The sequence below is a fragment of the Anolis carolinensis genome, chromosome 3, assembly GCF_035594765.1.
Source record: "Anolis carolinensis isolate JA03-04 chromosome 3, rAnoCar3.1.pri, whole genome shotgun sequence".
NCBI lineage: Eukaryota > Metazoa > Chordata > Lepidosauria > Squamata > Dactyloidae > Anolis > Anolis carolinensis.
In genome coordinates, this window is record NC_085843.1 from 83364159 (window position 1) to 83392051 (window position 27893).

Sequence of the window (27893 nt, forward strand, 5' to 3'; positions counted from 1 at the left end):
GCAAGGGCATTAATGCTAATCAAGGTGAGTAATTATAACATTCACACTGGCCTCCAACAGACAAGAGTTCTCCCACCCTGGGCCTTCCACAGATATATAAACCTCCCTTGCTTAGTTTTCAATGTACCCCATAACCTCTGAGGATGCCTGCCATAGATGTGGGTGAAACGTCAGGAGAGAATACTTCTGCAACATGATGATACAGCCCAGAAAACTCACAACAACCCAGTGATTCTAGCCATGAAAGCATTTGACATCACAAAGCTAGGGTGGCTCCTTTTCTTTTTGTCTTTTGGGTGGTGAGTTTATGTTTCTTTTTCAGCAACTGATATAATAAGAGAATGATTTATAGTGCTATGCTGTTTTAATCCTTATTTTAAAGTAAATGGTTTACATTCTGTTGTTATTTAACACTGTTTCTATCCCATTTTATATGTTTCAATGAAATGTGTTTTTATTGTAACTTTCTGTCTTTTCTGAGTTGCCCAGAGTCCTACTCTGGGAGAAAGGTGGATATAAATAAAGTGATGAATGGCTAGACAGATGGACTAAAAGAGTCATATGTTTTCATTTGATGACAGGTTTGACAGCTGGCTTTCTTCCAATTTAAAACTCCCTCCCAACTACCTCTCTTGCTACTCTGGGAACTACTCTGATGATTCCAAAAGTTGGCGGCCAGTTGAGATCTCCAGACTAACCACCAAATACCAGCATGACCAATCCGACAAGAGAATTTGTACTTCCCTTATCCACACTAAGAGTTGCAGTATTGAGAGAGCCTTATGGAAGACAGAGAGGTTTCAGAAATGGCTGAAAGCAAAACGCCTCACCCCTGACTTGGTTCAGGTTAGTATTCAGGCTCTCAAATATATGATTGATGGACAGAATGGGCTTATTTAAAAGCTATATAGTGTTGCATTTGGAGATAAGTTTTTCTTGTCTCAAGGGTTCACAAGTGTCTTTCTTAATGCACAAACACTGAGTCACCAAGCCTGGGTTTCTGCTAGCATACCGTTTAAATCAAGAAATAAGTTGTACAATCTACACACCACTCTCATAACTGGGTGGGGATGGGTGGGGCAAGCAAGCAGCAATAAGCATTCGTCAAATGGCTACAGATGACGTTGTACACAAAACACTGAGTAAATTGGTCTACTGCATGGAATTGAAAAATATAATGGAAAATGCCATGCTTCTACCTCTGCCCTTTTTTAAATTACGGAAATAAACACACTGGTTACACAAATCTCATGTGCTTGCCCTCCTTCTTTAAATTTATAATTTTCAAATGGATTCCAACCACTTCCAAGGTTCAGACTCTTAACTTAAGAGAATCATCTTCAGTTTCATTGGACAAATGGGGCACCTCTATGGGGTGATCTATGTTGAACATAAACATCTGACTTTAATAAGACACCCCCTTCCAATATTTCTTACCACCTATGAGCTAAACTTTGTTATTCTCCAACCTTCAGGGACTTTGAAAAAAGTCCTTTTGTTTAAAACCCAAGTGAGCCAAGCTTTGGATAAAGAACCTAATGGGTAATATAAAATTTGTTGGCTCACTAGCACTGTAGCTCATTTAATTAAGTTAAAATTTATACTTTAATTCTGGAGAAATATTACTGCTGAAAATCCCATTTCAGTCAACCATTAGTTTAATTAAGTTGTGCCTTTTTGGCAAACTTCCAACTTAATTCATAATTAAATTTATTTTAATTCATTGGTTTCTGCCACTGCATACTCCCACTAACAATCATGCCATTGCGATCCATTCATGTTCAAGATAGCTTTTGGGACAAAGCCAAAAGGTCTCTTTTGCCCATTCCAAGAGTTAATAAAGTGACTCAGGCTTTCCTGAAAAGATTGAATAGCATTTGATTGTTCATTCCAACATAGCTTCAGAGCTGTAATGTCATGCATAAGCATACCTTCTCACAGTCCCCTGACACACACACACTGATAGACTTTAGGGCTATGTGTCAGTTGCCATGCTTTAGCTAAAAGCATACACGCAACAGTCCCACACTTCTGCACCTGATGAGAATTTGAATCAAGGGTAAGCTATAGTAAGATTCTCTTCTTCCTGTAGAAAAAGAAATATACAGCTAACCAAGTTGATGGAAGCACATTGTACAAAGCTAGACGAAAACATTTCATACTACTGGGGATGTAATAGCAAGTGGCGCGCGCACACACACACACACACTGTTACAAGATAAAAGGCCTAGCACCCAGTTCTGCACTAGTTGTCATTCTCTCTCACACATCTATAGTTAGAAATAAAATAACAATAAATTAAATTACAATTTGCTACACTTTGGTGATACTCCAAATTACCTCTCTCACTTTGCCTAGTGGTAAGACTGCCTTGTAAGACTGTGCTTGTAAAATATCACTTAGTGAATAGTTTCTTGTTTAGGTGTGTGAGATATGCTCTGCTTACAATACCAATTTTTTTTCATGTCAGGAGCGACTTGAGAAACTGCAAGTCACTTCTGGTGTGAGAGAATTGGCCATCTGCAAGGACTTTGCTCATGGGACATCTGAATGTTTTTGATGTTTTTACTATCCATTTGGGAGGCTTCTCTCATGTCCCCGCTTGGGGAGCTGGAGCTGACAGAGGGAGCTCATCCATGCTCTCCTCAGGTTGGATTTGAACAGCAACCTTCAGGTCAGAAATCCAGCCTTCAAGTCATCAGTCCTTCTGGCACAAGGGTATAACTCACTGTGCCATCGGGGGCTCCACAATACCAATGATGGAGGCAAAAAGCATAACTTGGAGAAAAAATTTGATTTGCTTACACACATGAGTTGAGATCCAGCCGGTGGCCAACCCACCTTATGATCAACGAGCTCACAAATCCAGCCTGGTGGTGAATTTCTTAGGAAAGACAGGAGTGGAATCCGCTGGGCTGCCCAAGCCATGACCTCTCAACCACCAGAGAGATATGGCAAGAGTCTTTCCTTTGCCTGGGTAAGATCAAGTCTGGACCACCACCACCCAAATCTCCTGATGGGACCCCATACTCAACCAACACTTGGAGTAAACTGATCACCTGATCCTGGATCCGTGACCCATGGCAACTGTCCCATTAAGTTGTGACAAAATAACAATATTTAATATACACCCTAAAGCAGGGGTCCCCAAACTTTTTAAGCAGAGGGCCGGTCCACAATCCTTCATTCAGACTGTTGAGGGACCGAATTATCATTTGAAAAAAAAATACAAACAAATTCCTATGCATACTGCACATGCCTTATTTGTAGTACAACAACAACGAAAGAACAATACAAATACAATATTTAAAAATGAAAACAATTTTAACCAACATAAACCTATTAGAATTTCAATGGAAAGTGTGGGCCTGCTACTAGCCAATGAGATAGTCAAGTTAATTAGGATTGTTGTTGTTGTTGTGTGCCTTCAAGTCATGTCAGACTTTGGCCGAGCCTAAGTCTAAAATTAATTATTTATTTACTGCATTTATTTACTACATTTATATCCCACCCTTCTCACCTCGAAGGGGACTCAGAGCAGCTGTATGTACATACAATATATTTTATTAGCATAACACAATATTAGCATTATATATTACTATATTGAACTATACCACTATACTATTATATAATATCTAATATATAACATATAATTAATATTATTATATGGTATTACTATTAGTATTATATTGTATAACATAAGATTGTTATCAATATTGTATGTATATACAATATATTATATTATTAAAACTGATATAAAAATATATTATAAAACTGAGGGCCGGGGCCAGATAAATGACCTTGGAGGGCCGCATCCGGCCCCCGGGCCTTAGTTTGGGGACCCCTGCCCTAAAGCATAGGCAGGCTGGGTGGGATGAAGCTCAAACGTGGTTGATGAGAGCTTGTTTATATACTAAATAGTGTCTTTTAATATAGTAAGTTACCCAGCCAAAATAGAAACCACATTCAGGCCACTTGCCTGTCAGCTAATGGGCATCCAGCATTCAACTATAAGCCTATTAGATGGATGAAACTAATAGGCCTCTGCCTATTGAGATGACTAGGGAGGAAGCATGCTGTAGTGGCAGCCAGGCAGCAAGTGGCCATTTACTTACCTGATAGGGCACATACACACTGTATAATTACTGCAGTTTGACACCACTTTAACGGTCATGGCTCAATGCCATGGAGTCATGGAGTTGTAGTGTTACAAGGTATGTAGCCTTCTCTGCCAAAGGATGTTGGTATCTTACCAAACTGCAACTCCCATGATTCCATAGCATTGAGCCATGACAGTTAAAGTGGTATCGAACTGCATTAATTCTACAGTGAAGATGTGCCCGATAAGTCAGGCATTGTGTTCACCTGCAAATCTATAAACTGGCTTCCAAAAGTGATCTGTCATGATATTTGGAGTCAATGGACTTGTTTGGCTGGCTTATTAAATTTCACAAATTAATGTAAAGTGAGGGGAAGTAAGTTGGCAAAGGCTATGATGACTTTGGGACAGAGATATGTGAACAAGCTGGCCTACAGGTCTCTTTTGAATCTATAGAAACACATCTCCATTGGATACCAAGTCCCAATAAAAATAATAACTTGGTCAGTAAAAGTAATAGCCTGGTCTTTAATTCCTTAGCACAGACACTCCTTTAAGGAGTTGGTGCCCAAAGGAAAAGTCAGTGCTTGCTGCCTCATTTCATGCCAACACCGACATCATTATGTGGGGGCCTCATGTTAAAACAGGGTAGCAAAGGGCCTCCAAGATTCTTTCAGATGCAAGGACGTTTCCAGAGTATCAAACACATTCTGATTGCCTAATGCTGGGAGGACCAAACAAGTTTCTCAAGTTGCTTTCATTTCACCCATCTATAGCAATGCATGTCATACGAGAGGAAATCTGTTGGTCTTTTTAATGAATTCCTTTAGAGTCACACACAAGTTGAGTGAAGGGATGTATCTTGTGATGCCTCAAGAAATCTGCTGAACAGTTTCAAAGGAACAAACGTAAAAAAAGTTTTAAAAAGTAAAAAAAATAGATGCAATGTTTAAACAAAAACTAAATACCCCTGTTTCCCCAAATGTAGGAATAATTGTGTCAGGAAGGAGAATTGAAACAATGGCAGCATCAAACTCTATTGGAAAAGAATAAACTGCAAGGGGAAACATTCTTCTTAATACAACTGAGGATGCTGTCTGGTTTTGTTTTTCTCTGGGATGGACAACATTATGAGTTGAAAGATGCCAACTACTCTTTGCACCATGGGCAACGTGCAGAAAGGGATGGGCCAGTTATTAGAGCCAAGGATTAAAGAAGTGGTCCTCAAACTGTGGGTCCCCAGGTGTTTTGGACTACGACCCCCAGAAATCCCAGCCAGTTTACCAGTTGTTAGGGTCTGGAAGTTAAAGGCCAAAACATCTGGGAACCCACAGGTTGAGGACCATTGGATTAAAGGAATGGTTTGAGATTGGGGACTAAAAGCTAGAAAGTTGTATAGGAAAGAAATCTTATAAATAAGTACTGTCATAGATCAATTAAGTCCCATGAAAAGGGGGTGGGGAGCTTTCCAATTGCCCCAACATGAACCATTCAATTGAACCAGAGTGAAGAAAAGTTATTTTTAAAATATTTGTCATCAGGACTAGTTCAAGACATTATGCTCAGAGCTGGGAAGCAATTTGTTTTTCTCATTAGTTACATTGGAAATCTATTTTGTGCACTAACAAAATGGAATAGAGTGTGTTTACATGTGTGTGCCTGCCTGCTACCTGCAGATGTCATGAAGGTACACAAGATGGGTACACTAATTCAGTCTGAACAATAGAAAGGATAGAAAGTGGAGTGCCTACTTTGTGCTGCAGCTGGGAAGGATGGCTTTGTGATGTTCCCACTGTCCCCAAGTTGCAATATCTGAATTGGCCACTTGGGGAAAATTAAGAAGATTCCCCTGCATTTTTCAGTGGCATAGTAATAATGTAACAGTGTCTTATCAGTAACTAGCTTGGGGACCCGGTGGTTTCTGGGTTATTAGAGGAAGGCATTATTTATTTTGGTATGTTAGCAGGGCCGTAGCCAGAAAAAAAATTCGGGGGGGGGGGGGGGGTTGAAACTTTTTTTTAGCGAATCACGCAGAGTAGTTCCATAACGCAAAATAATTTAGAAATCAGTCTCCATTGATAAACTTCAGTGGACACTCATGGGGATTTGGTTAACCAGTTAAAATTCATGAGTAAACCATGTTTTCTTTTAAGCTGAAAATTTTTGGGAGAGGGATTGAACCCTTAACCGTCCCCCCCCCCCTTGGTTACAGCCCTGGATGTTAGGTAATATCACTTAAGTTTGGTCCAGATTCGTCGTTGGCTGGGTTTAATGCTCTCTGGAAAAGGGTGAACTATAATTCCCAGATCCGAGGTCAATCACGCCCAAACCAGGTCTGTATGCACAGTTGGCCATGTTGGGTCTGTGTGCCAAGTTTGGTCCAGATCTGACATTGGCTGAGTTCAGTGCTTTCAGGAGGCATGTGAACTACAACTCCCAAAATCAAGGTCCATTCCCATTAACCCCTGCAGTATGTTCAGTTCGTCATGGGGCTTCTCTGTACCAAGTTTGGTCCCAGTCCATTGTCGGTGGAGGACACAGTATCAGTGAAGGTACTGCAAGTCCCATCATCCATGGCAAGTGTGGTCTAGATCCTTTTTTGGTTGAGTGAACAGTGCTCTCTGGGTGTAGGTCAAGTACAACTCCTGTAAATCATGGTGAATTCTCCCCAAATCTCTTGTTCAGTTGCTGAGCAATTCCTCTGTTAACTGTGTGCCGTAGAAAAGGGTTAAGCAAGAGGCAGTGGGCGGGGTCATGCAAATTAAGGAACCTTGGGATGTCTATTCTGGAGGAAAAACAGAACATCGAGGGTGAAATTGTCCCCACCCGAAAGCCTTCACTTGGGTGGGGGGCAGAATGGTGTTTGTGGAGGACACTGGCAGGGTTTGGGTTACATGTTCATGGGGCTCACTATAACCTGCAATGTCAGGTGTTGGAGGGCCATGGGTGTCTCCTTCCTAGTGGTAACTATAGTCTGTTTGTGGAGGCTGGAGGCTATCTGTGTAAGGGGACACCTCCACCATATACACACATACACATTTTCATTTTTATTATGTGTATGAATTAAAAGTCAGCAAGCTGCCTTTCTGGACTACTGTGTCAATGAGAAGTAAAAGATAAAGCATTTTGGTTTTTAAAGAAATAAGTATCATAAACTCTGCAAAAGATAAATTGATGCTCTTTCCCTATTACAGTATATGCACAAAAACCAGCTGGATAGTGGGAGTAGGGTACTTTCCTCCACCCTGTTCAGGCCAATGGGTTATGTAGCATATACAGCTCTGTATGCCAATTGAAGTGAACAGCTGGGGTGTCCAGGAAGAATGGCAGAGTGGTTCCCCCACAGCCTTTCTCCCAGCTGCTTGAGACCAGGATCTTGTATCAGAGCTGTGTCTCTGCAAGTGGGCTCGACTTACCTATGCAGGGATTAGAAGTGGACAGTTTTACAATGTCCTTATCCAGTGGAGAGCACTGCTTACAGCAGAGCCTGCCAAATGCCCGGTACTCCTTGTGCCCCAATGTCATCACACAACATTTCTGGTGCCTTGATGCACATCTTCACAATTCACTATCAGGGTTCATCAGAGCCTCTTGTACTTAGCTAAAACTGCAAAGCTATGCTAAGTAGAAAGTAAGAAAAGATTTTGGTGTGAAACAATAATTTTACACTTCTAATTTCATCAGAAATTTTGGGGTAGAAACATATAGGAACGCAGTTAATTAGCTGTCAGCATTTCAAGTTTGCAATCCAAGGGCTTTCACCAATGAAAATGTCACCAGTTTCACGAAACGAAAATTTAAACAGAAGTAGGCTGAGGAGAGCAATTTTCAAATAAAATCATGACTGTTAATAAAAGTACATTAACTGACCTCACACAAAGACTGAGCCAGACTCTGTGTTTTGCCACTTGAAAGAAAACAAGCAACCAAACTTTCTGTTTAGTTCTCATCCAAACCTTCTCTACCCCAACATCCTAAATGGTGAGATATTATAGACTGAGCATCCCTTACCCAGAAATCCAAAATCCAAAATACTCCAGAATCCAAAACTGTTCACATGGGTGACTGGAATAGTCTCACCGTTGCTTTCTGATAGTTCAAATTACAATTACTTTGTTTCATGCACACAATTATTTAAAATATTGTGTGTAAAATTACATCCAGATTATAAGCTGTACAGGAAATATCAATGAATATAATTTTTAGACTTGGGGCCCATCTCCAAAATATTACATATATGCTAATACAGGTATTTTAAAATAAAAAGAATGTGAAATCCCAAGACTTCTGGTCTCAAGCATTTTGGGAAAGGGATTCTCAGCCGGCCTTTTCAACCCCCACTGGTCCTCTTTTGTCCACAAGATGGCAGCATGAATTATCCTACTAGATGGGAAATTTGTTGGCAAAATAAAAATTGCAGCTCTGGTCCAGTTTGGGAAAGACTGTCTGGCAAACATGATTTCCAATTAGAAGTATGTAAGGCTGACAACAATAGAATTTCATTACTGAAAAGAAGGGCTACATGAAGTCTTTCTTTTAACAAATTCAGAAAGTACAGAATGAGCATAGCACACCTGCCATGTTATTTCCCCCCTGTCTTTTTTCCTCTGCAAGCCTTTCCTCAAAGACAGACTCTCCCTGCAGATAGCAAGAGCTGTTTGCCACAACTAGGCACTTTGCCTGTCTCCACTCCCTTCTCCCCTGTCCAGTTTGGATGAAACCCAATCTCAATTGGCTGGCTTGTGCCACACAAATATCTCCCTGAGAGCACAATCTTTCATGTGCTCAGTGTGCTCCGTTTGAGCACTCCCTCGTACTGGCACCCATCCAATGGCTCTCCTAGGCTAAAGTATCCTGCTTGTGTAGAAGGCATCAGCCAAATGTCTGCATAAGCTCAAAATTTGTTGGTAAGTCAAACCCAAGGCTCTGGAAATTAAACAAATAGACTGAACATACCAATATTGGGTGAGGTTTGGCCATCTATATCTATCTATAGATAGGTAGATCTCTGCACAATGTTTTGTTTATCCTACTTCTTTCCACATCCTCCTCCCCTTCATATGCTGTGACTGTATAACATATTAATCTGAAAGAAAAACAGCTTTGTTACCAACACTTATTTTCCCTTGTTTCTTGGATTAATATTTTCCTGGTTAAGATACTATTATTTTGGGCCATTTTATTTATTTATTTATTTATTTATTTATTTGATCAATATTAATTGAAATACCTGTTTATGTGTCTGTGTGCCTTCAAGTTGCTTTTAGGTTTATGTCAAGCCCCCAGTGGCGCAGCGGATTAAACCGCTGAGCTGCTGAACTTGCTGACTGAAAGGTCAGCAGTTCAAACCTGGGGAGTGGGGTGAGCTCCCGCTGTTAGCCCCAGCTTCTGCCAACCTAGCAGTTTGAAAACATGCAAATGTGAGTAGATCAATAGGTGCCGTTCTGGCGGGAAGATAACAGCGCTCCATGCAGTCATGCTGCCCACATGACCTTGGAGACGTCTACAGACTCTTTGGCTTAGAAATGGAGATGAGCACCAACCCCCAGAGTCGGACTTGACTAGACTTAATGTTAGGGGGAAACCTTTACCTTTACTTTATGACTTGTATAGGGAAATAACATATCCCCCTTAGATGCAGGGATTGTATTTTATGATTTCATAGGCAGAAAGTGCTTTTAGAATTCATACAATTTCCACTTCTTATTCCATGGGAGCCTTATGTGGCTTAAAGGATCTTTCTGAGCCATGGTATGTGCCTGTACATTATAGTTGTCTGACAGTTCTAGTTCTAATTTAGTCCATAGTCCATCTTCCTTGTTCTTAGAATTCTGGTTTGCTCTTCAACCTTACACCCCAGCCTTTTCTTCAGTTCTGACTTACCCCTTGATCCTGTGGTTTGCTTCATCCCACAGCTTCTTGTTCCCAGCAAACGTTCAAATTTCAAATAGACACACAGCCTAATACAGTTCAGCTCTGTTACTCTTTATGAGTTTGACTCTTCTTAGATAAAATGTAAGTTACCATAGAATCCAAGTGAAATATGAGTTCATTTAGTAATTCTGCCCCCCCCCATTTGCCATTCCAAATATAACAAAATGTTAACCTCATTCATCCAATCCAAAAAACATACAAAATTCAAAGATTTAAATGTATGTGGATTATGATAAAAGTGGACTGTTCCACTGGATTTTTACAAGCAGTATAAAATAAAGACTGAAACAATGGCTGTGCCTGATTATCCTCTCTTGTTGCAACTGCAGGTAGAAGAGTCAAGTGAGTGGATTTTTTTTTCAAGCACTCACTCCCATTGCTGCATCAAAGCACTTGTACTCCCTTGACGGCTGCTTCTTCTCCTGTGTAGTCTGGAGATATGTAGGAGACTTGACAGAAGTTATTGGGCTCAAGTAATTTTCTTTTATAGTGCAAAGAATTATGACAAACTTTAACATACTCGAATCAAAATGACAGACCATGAAATAATGTTTTTCACTTTGCACAGCCTGCCCTGCCCGACCCAGCTATCAATTGAGTAGAACTGCCACAATGATTACTTCATCTGACACAAGAAAAATCTTCATTGCAAACTGCAGTTGCTTGGGACTGAAACCCTCACCTTCCCCAGAGACAACCTAGATTTCACTCTTAAGTTTATATGCAAGAAGTGGGTGTCGCTCACTCTGAATCTATTCTTAATGTATTGTACTTGTATGTATATGTAGCTGCTTTTTATAAATTTTAGGCAAACCTGTACGCTACTATGCCCTTATGAAGCTTTTCCTAGAACTCTTTTAGAATGACATTTCTAGATTGCAGCTGCCAGCATTTGGTACAGAAATCACACTTCCATGCCACACTTGAGCCATACATTTCAGATTCCAGGAAACATCATTTCCAGATGAGTTTTTAGATTTGTTTTTGTATATAATGAATAACTTCTAGAAATAAACTGTAGGCTAGCTTCAAAATATTGTTCCTTAAGGATGGCAAAAGTCGCATACTGCTAAGAAAGAACAGATGCTAAAGGTATATTCCCTCTTGTGACAGGACATATTAGTCCTATGGTGATACTCAGCTTAGTCAAGCAACTAAACCTTTCTGACTCTTTTGATATATTCTTTTCTTTTGATATATTCATTTTTCACATGCCCATGCTTGATATTGTCCAACTGTAGTATGCCCAGATATTTATAGGCTTCAGGCTGATTGCACTTTATGGTTTGTCCATTTGCCACCTCTATGCCCTCGCTGTGAATAATTTTCCCTTTTCTTTAATGCCACTGTGACACATTTGTCTAGGCCGAACTCCATACTGATGTCAGTGCTGAAGATTCTGACTGTGTTGGTCAGTGATTGGATTTCTGTTTTTGATTTTCTGTAAAGCTTTAGATCATCCATGTATAGCAAGTGGGAAATTTTTGGCGAATTTCTTGTTGTTTGGTAGTCCAGGTTTGTTTTCTGTAGAATTACTGACAGACGGACCATTGCAATGATGAACAGCAGTGGTGAAAGTGAGTCCATAGCTTTATGTTAACAGTTCCATAGCTTTCATTGCCCATGAACAACTCAGTTTCCCACTGTTTCATTGCATTTTCGGTGAACCTTTTAATATTTTTACAAACCCCGATGACATCTAGACATTTGATAATCCAACAATGTGGTAGTGAGTCACATCATCATCATCATCATCATCATCATTATTATTGGATACACAACAAGATTAGTACACAACATGCAGATCCAAGTAGGGTGGACTTTTGAAGCTGACAGATGGTGATTTTGTCAGTGCCAATTGTTTTCAAGTGCTAACCAAGGCCTTTAGGCACTGCACCCAGTATGCCGATCACCACTGGGACCACCTTTACTGGCTTGTGCCAGAGTCTTTGCAGTTTGATCTTTAAATCCTTGTATTGTGTAAGCTTTTCCAGTTGCTTCTTGTCAATCCTGCTGTTGCCTGGGATTTCAACATTGACGATCCATACTTCATTTTTTCCCACAATCGTGAGGTCAGGAGATGATGATGATGATGATGATGATGATGATGATGATGATGATGATGATGATGATATTCAACTGAGTCTGTTCAGAATCTTCCTTCCAGCTAAAGACACTATTGAAATGTGGGGTGTTGAAAGGGACATGCCCCTTACTATTTATTAGGAACTATTGAGTAAGACATATTCAAATTTTGGATAGTAGCTGCAGTAACCAAGGGATTCTGGCAGTTGTCCAAAAAGAAAATTTTTCCCAACTACTGAATGAGTTGTTTCATGTCAGATCACTGAAATTAAACATGAATCCTTAAAAATGGGTAGTAGAGGTGAACAGGTGGGCAGTGGCCCTGAATGTGAAAACAGCATTATTGCAAGTGCACAGGAAACACCTCCCTCTTTGATGAGGAAGGTTGGAGATTTGACTGCAGTGAGAGCCCAAGAATAGCACTGCACAGCAATCTTGTCACTTCTGCCTCAGAGACAGACAAATGACCAAATAAAAAAAAACCCCCATGCAAGCAGTCAATTCAGACCAGGGGAAACAGTAACCTGTTCTTTCTCAAATAGTAACTCATGTGCTCCCATTTGGCAGTGTAAATCTCAAGAAACGCTCTGCCAACCCATTGGTTCTCTCTTTTTCTCCCATTATCTTCATTTCTCAGCTCACTTCAAGCGCTGCAGACTAAGCACAACATGCAAAAATAGTTTGTATTCAATTAATTCAACAGGAGTAGTGGAGAGGAGGCAGTATTGCATAGTTTTATATTTCTTTTGCATCTCTCTGTGTGATTTTGTTATTCTTCTTCTTGCTGCTTGGCCTCACATGTCAGTTTTTACCTGTGAAATGTTGGGGTGTATGCATATGTGGAGGAGGAAGAAGAGGAAGACCGGGTAGTTGATAGTGGAGAAGGAAAGGCTCTCTCTCTCTCTCTCGGAAGGAAAGAAGGGAGGGAGGGAGGGAGGGAGGGTGAAAAGGTGGCAACTGGAGTCAAAGAAAAGTCTCCTGGCCTCTGATCTACACACCATTCTTCTGAATAAAATAAATCCTGTTGGATCATGAGAGACTCTTGGTCCATCATCTAGTTCAGTGGTTCCCAACCTTTGGGCCTCCATGTGTTTTGGTCTTTAAATCCCAGCCAGCCTACTACCTGTTAGGAAGTGTGGGAGCTGAAGTCCAAAACACCTGGAGGCCCAAAGGTTGGGAACTGCTGATCTAGCTACACAAATGTTAGCCAAATGGTCCAAGAAGGTCACAAAGTGGACATGAAAGCCGTATCCCTCCATGTGGTTGCTCCTGCCACCTCCCAAACTTGTGTTCCGTGGTAAACTACCTTTGAGCACAGAGATTCCATTTAGCCATCATGTCTAATCATTTACTTCCCCTACAAAATTGTTACATTGTGAAAGCAATCTTTGCAATAGAAACCTTTTTTTATTACTGTTTCCTTCCTGTGACAGATTGCAGATTTCCATTTCAGACTTTTCATTTGAGTTTTCCAATAAGAAGACTACTAATATTTTTCTTTATAATGCTGCCTACAAAAATGTGTTGACTTGTTTTCTTTTATACAGAGAAATATTCTCTATCTACACTTCCCCATAACCTTTGAATATGTACTTTTGTGTTCCTACTGGAATAATATTTCTTTAAAAAATAAAATAAACAACCTGTCTTATTATTTTCCCTTAAAAGGAAAAACTTTTAAAAATGTATGCAGCTTCAAACATATTCCAGAGAATGGACTGTACTGAGAGTGTTAAATTTATTCTGAAATATTCAGCAAAACATTGGATAGCATTCAAACAGCAGCAATCTATCCATGGTTATTCCAAAGGAAACTCCACTCTGTTTAAATACACTTTACTGCATGTTAGTATTTAGGCTGATTCCAACAATTTAAGGGGCCGGGCTGTGGCGCAGGCTGGTGAGCAGCTGCTGCAATAAATCACTCTGACCATGAGGTCATGAGTTTGAGGCCAGCCCGTGGCGGGGGTGAGCACCCGTCAATTAAAAAAAATAAAATATAGCCCCTGCTCGTTGCTGACCTAGCAACCCGAAAGATAGTTGCATCTATCAAGTAGAAAATAAGGTACCACTTATAAAAACTGGGGAGGCAAGTTTAACTAATTTATAACGTTGGAATGAGGAAGTGAGGAAGTGCCATCAGAGTGGATGATGAAGCAGCTGCTCCACCCTATGGTCAGAATCGAACATCCCCTCAGGAGAAGGTTAAATTGCCTCTGTGTCTGTCTGTCTGTCTGTCTGTCTGTCTCTGTCTCAGTTCAATGTGTTTATGGGCATTGAATGTTTGCCCTGTATGTGTATAATGTGATTTGCCCTGAGTCCCCTTCGGGGTGAGAAGGGCGGAATATAAATACTGTAAATAAAATTTAATTTATATTAATCATGATTAAAATAATTGCTGAGGAATCTATGGTCCTTCAGATACTATTGGACTTCAGTTCCCATCAAACCCAGGCAGCCTGACTGCTGATGAAGGATGATGGACATAGAAATATTTTCCATGGAACACCACTGGTTCCCTATGTCATACTGCTGGATTCCAGTTCCCACTTGCTAGAGGCAACCTGGGCAACGATGGGGACGATGGAAGTAAAAGGCCATCATATGGAGATTTCACTAATTCTCAATACCAATTAAATAAATCCTGTTGTGATTTCAGAGGCAACTATACTCAACCCACTTAATCTGGAGTCAAGCCAGGGTTCTTAAAAAAACTGCGTCTTTATATTTTTAAAATGATGTCTCGGGCCTAGAAAATCCTCAAGGATGGTTTTATCTATCATCCAAAAGTGTACCACATTCAATCCCTTTAAGCAACACATCCCACTCATGGAATTAATATGTTTTTATATTATGTTGCTCCAGACTTGCCACTTAATCTCTGGCTGGCTCTGATAAAAACCCAATGTATTATCAATGTTCTGTCCAATTTAGTCATATGTATATCATTAGCTTTTTAATATGTTTATATTTGTATTTCCATATACCTTCTTTTGGCTGATATTTTAATTAAAACAATATAGCAGAACCATGTAGTCCTAGATCTAGCCTACACTGTAGGCTTGATGAATAGTTTACTCTCCAATGGATTTAGCCTACAACTCTGAGAAGCTCAAGCCAGTTGACCAATGGTGAAGAATTGTGGGAGCTGTAAGTTATGACATTTGGAGGACCAAAGGTTCCTGCTGTAATGACTTCTACAATAGCAGTTGAGGGAGTCATGCCAATACCCAGAGTTTGAAATGTTGCTTTTTTGGAATCCATTGTCCAGAATCTCTAAGATTCAACCTTGGGGATTCTGGCAAGGTGGTCTAAAAATGTAATTTTTGCAGGTATTATAAGAGGAGGTATATACATAAACGCTCATTATATTAGGTCTACTATATTCAGTGTATAGAAACATTTGCTCCTTTCGTCTTCCATCTCCTTTCCAGGGTCTGCGTACACCAATGCTCCGTTGCCCATCTCAACGACTCCTAGACCGAATAGTGCGCCGATATGCCGAAGTGCCAGATGCAGGGAGCATTTTCATGGACCATTTCACAGACCGGGATAAACTGCGCCTTCTCTACACACTGTCAGTTAATGCTCATCCCATCATGTTACAGGTAGAACAACTGCATTGGCTTTCATGGAGTATAAATAATTTATTATTTTATTTTTATCCCACATTTCTCATGGCACAGGACCCAAGGATGACACACAACAAATTAAATTAATGTACAATTAAAAACTGTATAAAAACAAACAATTAAAAATGATTAAATATTATACTATTATATTGAAACACTTAAAAGTTTAAAACATGGTAGTAAAGATAAAATAATAGTACATTTCATTAAAAGACCATTTAGCCACAATGAATTAAGAGACAAAAGTCTTTTCCCGCTGCCACCATTAAGGTTCTACCATTAAGGTCATTTTTACAAGCCAGGAGGACTTCATCAAGATCTTAATGGGGGCCAGGTAAGTACTTTTGTATTTTAAGGCCTTCTTGGGGGGGGGGACATGTTTATGACACAAAACATGTATCACCTAATACCCCCAATAGAACAAGAGGTTGCACTGGAACTATGCAATACTCCCCCTTCTTGCTTACTGTGGCTGTAACAGTAAAAGTAGCTGAACAGGCAAATTTTTCACCACATTATCTGTAATGTAAATTAATAACACCTTAATTATTACAAAAAGTCATTAATTACAAGTAACGTATTAGTACCAAGCTCTGTTCCTTGTCTGATTAAGCAGAAACCTTCTTTGGGCAGAAATGGCATTATTGACATCAGGAGACATCTCTCAAAGAAGCTTCTTGATGTGTTACATGATATTACCAAAATAGGTAAAGTGTCCTGGGGTAGATTTGCTGTTCCACAGATCTATAAGTCATCAGCTTCCACTGTCCCAGGGCTTCCAGAACTTTCACAAAGAAGATTCTTCTAACACTGGGTTTAAAAATGTAGATCCATCAACTTCTACCATGTACGGTTAGTACAGGTACAATCCCCTCGATGGATTATCACCTTGACGTGGTGAGGGGGCTTGCGTGTTCTAATGAACCTGCGGGCACAACCACGGAAATCACACACTCCCAGGAGTGGCCACAGGGGAGGATCCAGACCAAGAACAATCCAAAGACCCAAAGACCTCAATGGTGGAGCAGGCGGAGGATAACATGGTACATGTTACAATGGCTGTGAAGGCGGAAGAAGGCTGCAACAGACTGAGAAGCCACTCTCGTTGTGTTAATCACACCACTGCTGGGACCTCACTCTGTGAAGACTGTGTGTTGACCAGCCGTGCACCGACCTCCACACATTAAAAAAAAAATCACGCACAGAAATGGAGGACCATCATCCTCGAACTACGAGGGATCGCCTAAGTAAGTAAGTATGAGTCCTCATTGGGGCTAATGATAGATCTTGTCAAACAACATCTGGAGACTCAAGGTAGTCCTTTTACTAAAGTTAATATAACATATCTTTCTTCTATTTTTAGCTTTCTCGGTTTTTACAAAAAGTATCATATCCTTTATCCTTCTGTTTTACCTTGCTGCCTTCACTAGTTGGGTGTTTAAGATCATTATTTTTAGCCCACAGCCATTTTCAGCATTTGCAGTGTGAAAACTGAGAGATATTACACAGTTATGGAAAGCTGGTTACTCATGTGTGCATTTTAGCGACCTACTTGTACTTTTGCCCACTCTGACAACCCTGTAATAAATGTTTTTTGCAGCAAATGTCTTTTGATGTAAGAGATAATTTTCTGAGTCTTTCTTAAATTAGAAAAATATTATAAGCAAAGTTTACATGTAGAACTTTAGCCTTGATTTGGGTCATTAATTTCACCCATCAAATTAAAAAAAAACTTGACAAAAATAAAACCAATTATTTTTCTATCTAATTAAGTGCCCCAACATTTTGATACAGCAAGGGTTCAGAAGGTAGCGGAGATAAACTAGTTTATAATCATGATTAAGTATGTACAACATACAATTTTGAAACATCAGCTTAATGAAAAATAACAGTTCTTCCCGAACATTTTCAATGCAATAATAGCAAACCATTGACAAAACAGGACAAGTATTATGTAACTGGTTTTCAATAATAATACGTGTATACAGTGGTGCACAAGTGAGCATACGTCTGACTGAATATGCTAACATGCAAGTGGGATACTAGATTGTGGTTCTTATCCAAATTTCACTAGCTTGACATCATCCAGATATTTTGAACTCTAGTTCCCAGTGTTATTCGTGATGATCTATTTATCCTTTTGTAAAAAATGTTACACACTTCTGTCTCCAACTTATTCAAAATAGTGAAGTCCATCCCAAAAGCAAAATGCTGGCTGCTGAAGCTGATAAACAACTGCATCTCATCCTGTCAGATCCCTAAAATCTGGAGGAAAGCAAGAGTCATATCCATTTTGAAATCAGGCAAAGACCGTAATGATCCAAAAAGCTATAGGCCAATCTCCTTGTTGTGCCATCTTTACAAAGTTCTGGAGATACTTATTTTGCATAGAATTATGGGGAAAATAAACCCATGTATGATTCCACAGCAAGCTAGTTTCAGGAAAGGCAAAAGCTACACATCATAAGTTCTGAACCTGACTCAAAACATAGAATATGATTTTGAAAGGAAGCAGGTTACAGGAACTATCTTCATAGACCTGTCAGCAGAATATGATACTGTAAATCCTCACCTTCTCCTGAGAACATTTATAATATCACAAATGACTACCACTTCACCCACTTCATAGGAAATCTGATCCAAAACAGGAGCTTTTTTTGTTGAGTTCCAGGGTCAGAGAAGCAGATGGCGAAAACAGAAGAATGGCTTGCCTCAGGGGAGCGTGCTTGCTCCATCAATGTTTAACATTTACACAAATGACCAGCCACTGCCAGAAGGGGCAGAGAGCTTCATCTGTGCTATCACCTTTCAAGCAGGGAGTTTTGAAATGGTTCAACAGAAGCTCTCCGAAGCTTTAGGTACTCTTACTGCCTATTACAGGGAAAACCAGCTGATTCCTAATCCATCTAAAACACAGATGTGTGCTTTTCATTTTAAGAATAGACAAGCATTTCGAGCCCCGAGGATGACCTGGGAAGGAATCCCACTGGAGCATTGCAAAATACCAAAATACCTGGGAGTTACTCTGGACTGTGCCCTGACTTATAAGAAGCACTGCTTGAATATCAAGCAAGAGTGGGTGCTATAAATAATATCACACAAAAGCTAACTGGCACAACCTGGGGATCACAACCAGATACAAGTGAAAACATCTGACCTTGCGCTTTGCTACTCTGCTGCTGAATACGCATGCCCAGTGTGGAATACATCTCACTACATTAAAACAGTGGATGTGGCCCTTAATGAGACATGCCACATTATCACAGGATGACTTTGTCCTACACCACTGAAGAAATTATACTGTTTAGTCGGTATTTCACTCCAAGTGGCCAACTTATGATCAAAGGAAATGTAGTATAATGTCAAGTTTTAATTGTATTTTTTAAAAAATACATTCTAACTGTACCCTCAATTTGCTTCTGACATGATAAATGAATAAGCCTCCAATTAATTAGGTTTATGTTGACAGGGAAGATGTTTATTATCCTTGATATACTTTTAAGCTGTCATTTAAAACCCATACCAGAATTTCCTCTCTTTCCTCCGTTTTTTTTTTAGTTTAGACAAGAAGAAAATAGCTTGTACATTTTTTGAAAAGCCAATTTCTCTATTTCATCTCCAACCCTTCTCTTGCTTTTCCCTTTATAATCTCCTTTCCATACCCCCATCTTTTATTTGATTTACTTTGATTCAAATTCTTTTATAAAACTCTGTCTTTATCTGCAGGATGATACGGCCATTAACAATATGCAATAATTATAACATATTGTATATACATATAATATTCATAATATTATATTGTAATACGATATAATACTAATAATACAATATAATAATATTAATTATATATCATATTTTACATGTAATATTACTAATAATATTACAATATGTTGATACAGTACAATATAGTAATTTGTTACCAGTATTGTACTATACTAATATAATATTGTATGTAAATTTAATTTGTAAGCCGCTCTGAGTCCCCTTCGGGGTGAGAAGGGCGGCATATAAATGTAGCAAATAAATAAATAAATAAACAAATAAATAAACAAAGAAAGTTTGTGTAATGGTAGAGTGCTTCAGTCTGGGAAAGAACTATGAACTGGGTTTACTCATTCTAAACATGATGCATAGGCTCAGAAATCCCTTCACATGACACAATTATAGCACTGTATTCCACTTCATCTATTATGGTAGCATACCATGGGATTGGCAGTTTACTAAGAATTCTTAAACCAGGGAGCTCCTGTTTCCTCCCCAAACTACAATACCAGGATTCCATAAGCAGAGCCAGTCCTAGGTATTTTTCAAGTGTAGGCGAACAGAATTTTGGCGCCCCTCCCCCCCCAAACCAATCACTGAAAAATAAAAGCGTTGGATAAGTGAAAATGTTTGATAATAAGGAGGGATTAAAAGCCTATTAAACATCAAATTACATTAGGATTTTACAAATTAAGCACTAAAACATCATGTTTTACAACAAATCAACAGAAAAAGCAGTTCAATACCTTGTGGAGGCAGGCCGCAGGAGACAGGAGTTGCCTTGATGGCGCCCCCAAAAAGATGGTGCCACAGGCAACAGCCTAGTTGGCCTGGTGGTTGAACCGCCTCTGTCCATAAGCTGCTCCATGGCAGTGAAAGGGGAATCATAGTGCTAAAATTGTGTAGTGTGATGCAGCTCAAGGAGAGAACAGCAGCAGTGTGATTGTGAAGCTGGCTAGCAGAATATGGAAGACACTTGCTGTCATTTTGTGCCTGCTGTTCCTTTGAATGCCCTAGAATCATAGAATCATAGAATCATAGAATAGTAGAGTTGGAAGAGACCTCATGGGCCATCTAGTCCAACCCCCCGCTAAGAAGCAGGAAATCGCATTCAAAGCACCCCCGACAGATGGCCATCCAGCCTCTGCTTAAAAGCCTCCAAAGAAGGAGCCTCCACCACAGTCTGGGGGAGAGAGTTCCACTGCCGAACAGCCCTCACAGTGAGGAAGTTCTTCCTGATGTTCAGGTGGAATCCCCTTTCCTGTAGTTTGAAGCCATTGTTCCGTGTCCTAGTCTGCAGGGCAGCAGAAAATAAGCCCTCATGGTCTGGGTTACTTTTACACCTCATAATATTTATTAGGTATAATTAAAATACCTGTTATTTTAGACTTTTTCCAGTCTTTGCAGAAGTGAGGTCTGATGACAATGTAATGATTAGTTGTACAAGGCTGTTTATAGTCAGGCATAATCTACATTCTCATATTACAGGCAGTCCCTGAGTTACAAACACCCAACTTACAAATGACAAATAGTTAAGAATTGGGGTGAGGCACCAGGCAGTGAGAGAAATCTACCTCTAGGAAGGAAAACTCACTCCTGGAAGAGTTATCATGAGGAAAAAGTGTCTCAACTGAAACTTTATCACCAATCCTTGTTTCCACAACAAGCCATTTTTCCCCCAAAATCCAATTATCACAGGCACAGAAAGTACAGTGCAATCTTCTGAACAGGGGCACAGACAACAAAACCAACATCGCAGGGCTGCTAACCCTTCCCTAGGCTATCCAAAACTAAAGAACATATATTTTTGGCTGGAGTTAGACTGAAAAAATGTATCTGTTATGACTTAAAAGCAAATTCAACTTAAGAACAAACCTACAAAACCTATCTTGTTCATAACTTTGGGACTGCCTGTAAATGTTATTACAAACAGTTACAGCTTTTTCTCTCTTTGACAGATTTTCCCTGGAGCAGAAGGCTGGCCATTTCCAAAATACTTGGGCTCCTGTGGTCGGCTAATAGTTACTACCAGCACCAGACCCCTGAAGGCTTTCTATGGCACAGTGCCTGAAGTAGCAGCAGATTTGGCTCTTCAGCTTCTTGCTATCCTTGAGTCCATGGCAAATAATGATCTGAACTATTTCTTCTACTTTACTCATGTCGATGCTGGCACGTTTGGCGTTTTCAGTGATGGACATCTGTTCATCCGAGATGCCAGCACTCTGGGAATCATTGACAAGCAGGAAGGTACCCACATTCATCTTTCATTAAGCGTCTGTCACAAGAAGATATGAGGCAGGACAAAAATTATATTGTATTCTCTTGCTCTTTAGGTATTAGGTAATTGTAGAGCAATGAAGTAAAATTACAATAGGCAGCAGTTAGCAGATATATCCACACAAATGCCGAGCTGACAGATTTTATTTGGTGGTCAAATTCAAACACCCAACTAAAGTTACACAGATGGATATCTGTATGTATATGTATGTAGGTATGCATATGTGTGTGTGTGTGTGTGCATGTGCACACAGATGCACACACACATATATGTGCTGTGTTCTTGCACATATATTCATATTGTTGTCAACTGCTAAAAGTGAAGCAAACAAAGATGAGATGGACCCTTACAGGGTTTCTTCATTTCAGATGTTTGAATGCTCAATAAACTCTTGCATGTGGAAAGATCATCTGTCGAGGGAGAGCTTGAACGGCACTAGCTTTCCATATAATGGGCAACTAACTTTGTATTTGCAAAAATTGTTGCCTCTTCTTCATAGTATGCAGTATTGCGTATAATTTGATATCTGTATACCAGGTATGGGCAATTGTAGAAAACTAGGGGGATGCATTTACCCCCGGCAGTCCTTGAAGGACTGCATTTGCTCCTGCAATTTTTTAAGAAATTACTCCCAAATGCCTATGGGGCCTATGGAGGCACCTTCTTTCTGTTTTAGCTTTCCGTTTTAGGTCTCTCATGTGCCCAAATTGGCTCAAGGAACCCAGAAAATGTGATAGTATCCCTTTACTGGATATTTTTTAGCATTTAAGGCCCTATTCTAGGGCTGTTTGGGGGGGGGGGTACAAAATGAGGTATAGCAGCTTCATACAATTAAGACAGTTTTTAAATTAAGTAATCAGACACTAATCCAAATGAAAACAATATTTGCTTGCATTTTAATGCACCAGGAAAATACATTTTACTTTGCTAAAGTTTTAAAGAACCGTTTAGCACTTTTAAATCATGGTTTTATTTTAATTTTGGTTTTATTGTGTATTTGGCTTTATTGTGTCTTGCAGCTGGATTTATCCTGGTTTAATTGTAAGTGAAATCAGTTTCATAGACCCTTAGAGTTTGGAAGAGGTTGCATGAGTCATCCAGTCCAACTCCCTGCCATGCAATAATACACAATTTGCAGACACAATTTGTACCCACCAAGGCAGTCTATACCACAGTCAAACAGGTCTTAAAGATATTCTTCCTAATATTTTGGTTGGGTTACCTTTTCTTGTAACTCAAATCCGTGTGGATAAATTTCTATTGTATGCATTAATTTTTTTAAAGAGAAAATTTGTGCAGAACCCAGAGGATGTTGAAATTAGGGCAATCTAAGTGACAAAGAAATGAATCTGTAACTATTTTTAATTAACATTTATTATTGTTGTTGTTAGGTAGTCAATGGATGGATGTTCAAGTGGAAGAGAAGGATATTTTTAGTTGCTTGGTGACAGATTGCCAGTCTGTGGTCCCCTCCTGTAATTCCATCAAGCGTACCCAGAGCCTCAGCATGGTGTGCGCAGAACTTCTATCTAAGCTCTTAAAAAAAACGTTTCTATCTCCTGTGCAAAAGAAGATTGACGAGGCTCTGAATATCTGTGCAGACAGCTCTCTCACCAACCAAGAGATTGTCCTGGCAGCTAAGGAGCTATCTGGCATTTTGAAACCTCTGAGGACCTGCGATTCCCATTTTACCTACCGCTACCCTGACTGCAAATATACTGTCAGTCCCTGAAGAAAATGTTCTGCTGGTATCCCAATCTATTCTCTACATGCCTCTCCTGCCTTTCGAAGTTACAAGGATTGAAATTATTCAGTCCATGGGGATTTAAACACTTTTCCACTCTGCTAATGTACCATGGACACACTTTGTGAGTTAGTTGGGTTAGCAGTTTTCAAAAGCTCTCAAACTTAGCTTTGCAGCACCTATGTGGTAATGTAGGACCCTGAGCCACTTGGCATTGGGCCAAAGATACAATTCTTGTTTTGTTTTGTTTTTTGCTTTCTATGGCTGCATAGAAAGCAATTCTTGAATAATTCCCAAACAACTTTCTTGATTGCTGGCTGAAAATGGGATATTTTGTCCCTTTCATGAGAGTAGAGACTTACTACCAATTGCTGTATCTTCGGTCACTCTTTCCCCCAGCTGTAGTGGCAAATTAGGTTTGTAGCGAAGTATGAATTTGACTAACTTTCTGTTTGTGATCATGAGTTGCATCTGTCCCCCTACCAATTCTGAGTTGTTGGGGGTTTTTTTTGGGGGGGGGGGGGTCAATAGTTTCCAGAGGGCTACTTGGGCTCCACCATCTGGTTGCTTTCACTTTGCCTTCTTTTATCACAGGTACATTAAATCTTCTTGTTCTCTAGTCTACTTTCCTATCCAGCCTCATTTCGTTTGTTCTTGTGGGAACAGAGACTGATTGGCTGGAGAGGCTTGCCTCAGTCACAGGAGTGGGGAGGAACCTTTGCTGATACCTGCAGTTTCAGAGCCCTTCCACACAGCCCTATATCCCAGAATATCAAGGCAGAAAATCCCACAATATCTGCTTTGAACTGAGTTATCTGAGTCCACACTCAGATAATGTTGGACTTTCTGCCTTAATATTCTGGGATATAGGGCTGTGTGGAAGGACCCCTAGAAAGATGAGTAAGGATCAACAGGTGCAACAGTTTAATACAAATTTGATGATTCTCCATGGGATGAAATAGGATCATAAGTGATTCTTAAGACTATCTGTTTGACAAAATGGATAATGCATATGTGTGTGGAAGGCAGACCTTGACAAATGGGTGTTGAGGTGGAATGAAGACAAGAATCAGGGGGCATCAGAAAGGATTTTGCTCAGTAAGTTGATTTCGATAATAGAAATGACTCAATTTAACACAAAGTTGTTCAAAGACATGAAACAGCATAATAGAACATGTTAGGGTACAAGAAATAGAAAACTGCGTAAGCATGTATATTTTCTGCATTTTAAAAAAGGGTACGTCATAAGCATGATGATAAGTTGGTTAGATTGCCCAAAGTGTGATGCCATTATAATAACCCTAGAAGAAGGAAAGTTGAGGTTCGAAGATGGCAGCTTGGTTAAGGCACTCATATGTTCATGGCTAAGGTCACAATTTATTTGGAAATTTTCTGACCCACAGCTCACATGTTGCAATGCTTGATTGCACAATATTTTAACCACAAACCTCTCATTACTTTTTAGAGATTAGGAACATGGGCTATTAATAAAAGCATTTTCAAAACCAACGTTTTCATTTGTGGGAATGTTTAGTGAAGAGGATCCAATCACGCATCTTGCCCTGGGCTGAGTATAAGGTCTCAGTGGTCCTATTTATGTGATAGGCCCCAAGGTGGTTTTTGCTGCTCTGGGGCCTTGATCAATTTCTATACCACTTTTCTAGCCTCTCCCAAAGGGAGGGTGGAGAGGCAATTCTCTTAAAGATGGCAATGTACCTTCTAAATAGGTTTTAAGGCCACACTGCATTATTTAGTGTGTGGACATGTATGTGCAAGTGCACGCACACACACTTATTATTCAAAAACAGAAATTGACTTTGTCACCTCCCACTTTTTTTGGGGGGGGGGCTTTTTATAGTTAATTTGGCCACTGAAGGTCCCAGGGCAGAAAACTGGCTCAGGACCCATTGCATCTGAACACCTCTGCCTACAAGGTTTAGATCCCCCCCTTCACATTAATTGCATAAGGACAAAGGATAAGGATAACCCAACAATCGTTTTGCAGACTACAAATGTACGAATCTGAAGAATTGAGCAGTGTGAGATTGGAGAGGTGATGTTTTCAAACTTTGCTTTCCATGAGATCTATAAGATAAGTCAGTGGGTTACCGATTTATGAATCTGAAAAACAACATGGAATTGTGGGTTGCATGTGGGCTAGATGTAGCTCTCCTCTGACCTGTAAGCTGCTTCTGCTGTTATCTTTGTGGGCTACAGATTTATGCATCTGAGGAGCTTTAGCAGAAAGGGATCAATATTTTCAACACTTGCTTTCTATGGAGAAGCCTACAAGGAAGACCATGGTCATAAATATGACCAAAAGTAGAGTAGTAGCAGCTCCAAGAACTGTAATATCCTATGTCTATCTGCCAAGTAGGAATGATATTTGTAACCTCAGCTATGAAAAACTGCAACTATTGGAAAACTGCATCTATCTCTGAAAGGTGGCATATTTGTAGAACAAAGAACCTTTAGCCTTCCCTATGTTTTTATGCACCCTACTAAATAAGGCTAATGTCTATCATTAGAAGATATATCCTATTTGAGGTCTGGAAAGCTTGTCCCTTATAGGACTGGCAGATGCACTTTATAATGAAGTGTATCTAACTCTACTTGAGGTCTAGAAAGCAGTTATTTTCACATAAACTAAATTAGATGTTCTAAAGTTATCTTTGGGGAAGCAGAGACTTCATAAAATAGGAGAGATTGGTGCTTACAGTGAAAATTCATTCTTGGCTGGCAGGATCTACTGATTGTGATGGTTTTTTTTTATATGGCCACAAAGTTTAGTCACTTTAGTTTTTGGGGTTTTTTTTGGACACATTCAGTATAGCCTCTGTCACCATAATGAACAGGCAAAACCCTCAAATCCAACTTGCTTTTAGAAAATCCTTCATAGCTTTGGAAGATACCCACATCTATGTGCTCAAAATGGTTACAAGACTGAACCATGACAGCCACACATGGTCAAACAATATTTTTTACAGCTTCAGGTAAATGTTATCATGTCTATGATATCCACGAGTCCTTTAAAAGAACCCTTATCCAAACAACACTTAAGGCTCATCTACCCATGGAACACCCTAAAATTTTGATGAACACTGGAATAAACTGAAGACCTCTACGATTATAGTCTATGAACAAACTATTGGAATCAAACTATGAAACACCAAGATTGGTTTGATGAGAAACATAATGAGATCCAACATATAATTGCTAAGGAAAAGAAAGTCTTCCAAATATGGCAGAGAGATCAACTGGCTGCTATGAAAAAGATCTACACTAGCGGACAAAAAGATCTTCGCTGGTGGACAACAAAGCTGAAGAAATTCAACACTTTGCAGATATCCACAATGGACTGGGATTTTTAAGGCTACATATGTCATTTATGGCCAAACAAGTCATGGGATACACCCTCTACATTCATTAGCTGGAACTAAAATTCTAAAGGACAAAAAATTATTGTTACACTACGTGGGAAAGAGCATTACCATAACCTCCTTAACCACAGTTCCAATGTGGCTGAAGATATTTTTTCATTAATTCCCCAACAACAAACTAGGGAAGAGCTTGCAGTACTGCCTAGTTTGGAAGACATCAGTAAAGCCATTAACCGATTAAAAAAATTAACAAAGTTAGCAGACCTGATGGGATTCCTGTTGAAATCTTTAAAGGCAGACCTGAGCTGACACAATTCCATCATAAATTTATTGAAAACGTGTGGTTGACCACAAAGATCCCAATTAACTTCAGGGATGCCATTATCATTACTCTTTTCAAAAAGGGTGAAAGAACAAACTGTGGAAATTATCAAGGTATCTCCCCCCCCCCTTTTTTTTTTATCTCTGCCAGGAAAATGCTCAGAAGAATCATCATAAACCATCTTCTACCAATTTCAGAAGACACCTTCCCTGAATCCCAGAATGGCTTCTGCCCCCTCCATAGGAACAGTGGATATGACCTTCAATGAATGGCAGCTCCAAAAAAGGGTATATACCTCACAACCTCTGAGGATGCCTGCCATAGATGTGGGTGAAACATCAGGATAGAATGCTTCTGGAACATGGTCATACAGCCCAGAAAACACACAACAACCCTGTGATTCTGGCAATGAAAGCCTGCAACAACACAGCTCCAAAAAAATTGCAGGGAACAAAATTAGTCTATGTATATGGCATTCATTGGACTTACAGAGATCTTCAACACTGTGAATTGTAATGCTCTCTGGACTATCCTCTTGAAAATTGGTTGCCCTGATTAATGTGAACATCCTATCGTTCCTCCGTGACGACATGACTGCAACAGTCTTGGATGCAATGGTTCCCAAAGTGACCCATTTAATGTGGGATCAGGTGTCAA

General features: G+C 39.7%; 1 protein-coding gene across 1 annotated transcript in view; it reads left to right on the forward strand.

Moving 5' to 3' along the window:
* Positions 1-24158, forward strand: part of dipk2b (divergent protein kinase domain 2B) — a 35303-nt gene extending 11145 nt beyond the window's left edge. The window contains exons 2-5 of the mRNA XM_003218941.4: positions 582-846; positions 15553-15726; positions 21471-21759; positions 23182-24158. Coding sequence (XP_003218989.2) covers positions 582-846; positions 15553-15726; positions 21471-21759; positions 23182-23522 — 1069 coding nt within the window. The 3' untranslated portion in view covers positions 23523-24158. The remainder of the gene's footprint in view (positions 1-581; positions 847-15552; positions 15727-21470; positions 21760-23181) is intronic.
* The last annotated feature ends 3735 nt before the right edge of the window (positions 24159-27893 follow it).